This window comes from Peromyscus maniculatus, chromosome X, assembly GCF_049852395.1.
Source record: "Peromyscus maniculatus bairdii isolate BWxNUB_F1_BW_parent chromosome X, HU_Pman_BW_mat_3.1, whole genome shotgun sequence".
NCBI classification, from domain to species: Eukaryota; Metazoa; Chordata; class Mammalia; order Rodentia; family Cricetidae; genus Peromyscus; species Peromyscus maniculatus.
This window is the reverse complement of record NC_134875.1, coordinates 41773174-41778108: the sequence shown is the minus strand read 5'-3', so window position 1 is coordinate 41778108 and position 4935 is coordinate 41773174. Positions and strand designations below refer to the sequence as shown.

The 4935-nt window shown below is 39.2% G+C and overlaps 1 protein-coding gene across 4 annotated transcripts; it reads right to left on the bottom strand.

The window, feature by feature from the left end:
* Positions 1–261: 261 nt before the first annotated feature.
* On the bottom strand, positions 262–1746 carry LOC143270699 (periphilin-1-like). Of its 4 annotated transcripts, XM_076561626.1 has the most exons (3): positions 1375–1745; positions 872–1194; positions 262–751 (listed from the first exon to the last, which is right to left on the bottom strand). In XM_076561626.1, exons 1-3 carry the CDS (start codon positions 1532–1534, stop codon positions 416–418), a joined length of 819 nt encoding a protein of 272 aa, XP_076417741.1. In that variant the 5' UTR covers positions 1535–1745; the 3' UTR covers positions 262–415. The 4 variants fall into 4 exon arrangements, with proteins under 4 accessions (XP_076417741.1, XP_076417740.1, XP_076417739.1 ...); XM_076561625.1 differs by having other exon boundaries at positions 262–1194; positions 1375–1746; XM_076561624.1 differs by having other exon boundaries at positions 872–1736.
* Between the last annotated feature and the right edge of the window lie 3189 nt (positions 1747–4935).

Here is a 4935-nt window from a genome sequence, read left to right as displayed (position 1 = left end):
AGCAGGCAGCAGACAAACTCAACTCAAAATGCTAACAATGCCTATGATGCAACCTGGAATGATCTCTAACTACAAATTAAACTCCTGAGACCAGCACACCATGGAAGACTATTAAACATGAGTTAAGTACAGAGAGCTGCTCTCCAGAACTGCTTTTTCAAACATTAAAAAGTTAATTGAGCATTATTTTTGGGAGGGAGGAGATGTATGAAGATGAATTAGAAGATTCTACACATAGGGAAAACATTCTAATTAAGAGACTTTAAAAGATATTGTAGATGTTTATTTGATACTAGCAACGTGGTCAGTTATCATAAAGTATTTCTCTTCATCACAAAATAGTAAGGATTTTAAAAATCCAAAGGGAAAAATCTAGAAGCTTTTACACAATTTTTTGAACCGAGCCCTAATTCTCCTATAAAGGGTCTCCAAAATCTGGAGTAGAATTATCATACTCCATAATGAAATGCTTGAGTTCTTCAACACGTTGCTCACCTATTTCATGCAAACTCTGCTTCATTGCAAACTGTATAGATTTTTCTAACGAACGATCCTTTTCAACCAGCCTTTCCACCACCATCCCGAAAATTTCACAGACTTGTCGGTAAACCTTCTCAATCTCAGTGATTTTTGATGCAATCGCTTTTGAGCGAATGCTAAGCTGGCTGTCTTCACACAATTCTGGGCCAGCTGTTGTGTTTGACTCGGGTTCTTCTGTCTGGTTGATACGTAATGGTGCCTTGGATCCCATCTCAAACTCGGAAATTTCAGCCAAGTTATTTTCTTCTGACTTCTTGGGATTTTCATTAGCCCTCTTGCTTGCAGCATCAGCCTGTTCCTTCTCAGTCAGCCGGCTGGGGCTTTTTAACACCTTGGATGAAGAACTTGAGGGCACAGTATCTCTTGATGTTTTCAAAAACTGGATGGCTCTCTCTTTACATCTACGTCGAGACTGATGGAAGGAGCGCATCCTGCTTCTACTGCTGAGACTGGATCCAAATCTGCTGTGTAGGGAGTCCTTCCCGCCCACACGTGATTCTCTCAAAAAAGGAGCGCCCCGTTTATGGGGAGAGCGTTGTCTTGAATAATGGGAAGAATAGAAACGTTTTCTTCTAAAGCCGTTTCTCATGGCCCTGTATTGAGGCTGTTGGCTTGTGGAATACTCATCTCTTGACCATCGGTAGCCATAATGGCCTCTTTTGTAGGGTGGGGCTCTTCTTGGATCCTGAGTAAAACAGCGGCCCTCGTCCCATTCTTGGCCATCAACATGCCAGTAGTATCTACCGTAGCCTGCTTCGTTGGGTCTGGCTAGCAGAGAAGATCTCTTATCTCCCAGAGGTGGTCTCTTTGGCACATTAATTAATCTATGGTTGCCATCACTGGGATGGCTCCAAGGAGGCACTTGTTTTCCTGGAAGTCTCTTGTAGTCATACCATCCCACCGCTTGTTTTCCTGGAAGTCGCTTGTACTCATACCATCCCTGCGCTTGTTTTCCTGGAAATCGCTTGTAGTCACACCATCCCTCAGACCACATCTCAACTCTTGTGGAAGTCACTGTACTTCGAACAGAAATGCGTACTTCCCTTCCTGGTCACTTTCAATTTCCAACCATACTCATGGCTCAGCTCAAGAATCTGTTATTGTCTAAAAATTCGTCATCAGAACTCTCCAATAGGTACGTTCCACCGATGCTGCTGAAACCGCACCAACAGCTCTCTAATTAGACTTAGGCCTACTCAACAGCAGGGAAATCATGCTAAGAATTATGAAATGAAAGCTAGGAAATTAGCTGGGGCTAGCGAGTTCATGCATCATAGAGGAGAATGCAGTACCACCACTTGACTAAATCAGTACAATTCCTAAGTGAATTCCACTTCCTACAAAAAAGTGTAGCTCTCACCCCTCACCAAAAAAAGCTTCTCTTTGCAACAGAGAGAGACCATTGCAGAAAACCACAACTCAAAATCAGAGAACAAGTGATTGTGGGGTGTCTAGCCCCTACACACACACACACACACACACACACACACACACACACACACACACACACCACAAACTAACTCCTGCACCTAAGGCTCAGAGAGCATCATTAAGAAGAGGAGGAAAGATTGTAGGAACCAGAAATGAAAGGGAAGCTTCACCCATGATATTTGAACAATATGGCTGCCTAAACAAGACCTGAATAAGGACAACACCAATCAATATGCTAACTTGAAAGGGGGAAATCTCATAGGGTTCCACCCCTAAACAAAGAACTATAGAAGGCTAAAGAATTAGTCTTCCCCAGGGATGACCCTTTTAACTGGTTACCAATATCAAGTGGTCAGCTCTGAAACCATGTACATATACAAGCAACACTAAATACACTGGGAAGATTATATTCGTGTGTGTTTGTGTGTGTGTGTGTGTGTGTGTGTGTGTGTGTGTTTATGCAATAATTAAGGAAAAGAGATCATAAATTGGAGAGGCATCCAGGAGGAGAGGATATGGAAGGGAAAAAAACAAGAAAGGAAAGGATGTGATTTTATTTTCATTTCTAAAAATTTAAAAATTAAATAAGACATAAATAAATATTTAAAATATATGCTGCAAAGAATACAAGCATATATTTACTTAACATATTGAACTAATGTAAAATGAATTTTTAAAATTAATGTATAGGATAGCAATAATCATAATATTCTAATAAATTTTAGTAGTGAAAAAATTAAAATACCTTAAAATAAAAGTTTGTAAAATATTTATTTAACCTATTGAACAAATGTAAAATGAATTCTTAAAATTAATTTATATAATAGCAAAAATCCTAATATTCTAATAAATTTCAGTATTGAAAACATTAAAGTACCTTAAAATAAAATTAATAATGTGGGAGTACTTTTCTATAGGCCATTATAAATTTTATTAGAAGACAATCAACAAGACAGATGTAAATGGAGATAAATATCAAGGGACAGAATTCTTGTATCAATGTATCAATTCTAATAAATCTCATATACAGATTTAATAATTCTAATAAAAATCCCAACAGAGACTTTTAAGAAATTTGTCAAGTTGAATCTGAACTTCACAGGTTACAGTGAAGATTCAAGAACAGATAAGAAATGCCTGAAGAACGGAGAAAGAGGAAAAGGGAAACACGGCAGAGAAAAGATAAATATGAAAACTTGCTCTTCCAGATCTCCGGACTGAAAAATCCATCGACATGGAAGCTGTGTGGTTTTAGTATAAAACAAATACAATAATCAATGGGACATAATTGAGGTACCAGTCATGTACACATACACTTCAGAGTACAGATACCAGATATGACCCAAAATATAACATTATGGCCTTTTATTTTCATTAACCCTATTATTGAAGTTACCCATACATGAGTCATAGAACATGGCAGAAACAAATCAGTAATGACCTAAATATTTCATCCCTGCTGGCTACTTTTCATGTGCTGGAAGATGCTATGAAGGCTACCGAAGGAGAAAAGTCATCATCAGTCACACCTGTCTATGAAACCTTTGAGCTACAACAATGATCAGCATAAAACATGGCCACTGGTGTTATAGCAGCTCAAATAGTATTAGTGTAACCAACCACTTTTTGATTGGATTTGAGTTCCTCTCCACAAGATGAAACCCATACTAGCACCGTTATCAGTCCAAGAACATACAGCCTGCAGTCATAGGCCCTAGGGGAGAACTTAGTACTGTTATGCTGCTAAATGCACATAGTATTAAACTGACTTATCATTACAGCCGTAGATCAATGTATCTCTTATTCCTCATCTAAGGAGCTTTGAAATGGAGTAAACAGTGGTTAACATAGTGGCCCACAACTGGCCAAGGTGCAGAGAATAAGAGACAGAAGAATGCTCAGCCTTAAAGGGAACCTAGGTACCTCATCCTCCCCTCACAAGGTTCAGAGATCATTGAGGAAGAGGACAAAGAAAGAGTATAATAATCTGAGGTGGTGGAGGAATACAAGGAACTTCTGGACACAGTAGGGCAGATGCACATATGAACTCACACAAACTGCAACACCATGAAGAAGAAAACAAACCTGTGCAAGCCCAAGGCAGTCCAAATCCCAGCATGGAAGTGGGAGCTGGGCACACAATCCCGGTCTATGTCTAGGAGCTATGGACAAGTGTTATCTGCTGGGAAAGCAAGGGCAATTTCCTCTTAAGAGTGTAGGTCTGGGAAGTTGACATCTCTCCAGTTGAAGAACACACACCCAAGAATATATGGGCACTACACTTTGGTCATAAAGAAATGTTTTGTTGTTGTTTTAAGAAGACACAAAGTTAAGTGGGAAGGAAAGTGGGGGAATGAGTTGAAAAATAGTTGGGGGGGGGATAAATATGATCCAAATACATAGTGAGAAACTCTCAAAAAACTAATAAAAACAATTAAAGAAAAATCAGTAAGACACTTTCTCCAGCGTTGTTAGAGTATTTGTTTCAACTAGACCTAAGGAAATTACGGTTCAGAATGAATGGACTGCATCACTACAGGTTTTTCTTAGACCTCCAGTGCCCCCATCCCCAACAGGATGAGTGAAAGAAGCCTATGCAATACTACTTGAACTAAGGCATCCCAAATACATCAAGCCATGGTACATACTTTTGTAGTAACTTGTAGCCAATATTAGTGTGCATCAAACACACTTCAAGAAACATGAAACTGGTTGAATATTTGCATGTATCAATTAGTAGGAAAGAGTAATGATCATGGGTGAAAGGCTCCATAGTAGCAGAAGTAGGACTTTGGCAGTTCAAATACCACAGCAGTTTGTGAAGTGTGGAGCCTTCTCTTCTGCACTTGGTTTCTCTGAATCCCTGGGGAGAAATGCAATTACAAACAACCACAAAACTGTTTCCTAGCATTCTTCTTCACTCATCCTTTAAAGAAAATTTACCTTCCTAGAGCAGAGATTGCA

Bases quoted from the DNA above. Each gene is read 5' to 3' on its own strand.
- LOC143270699 (XM_076561623.1), bottom strand. From the start codon at position 1,534: ATGTGGTCTGAGGGATGGTGTGACTACAAGCGATTTCCAGGAAAACAA.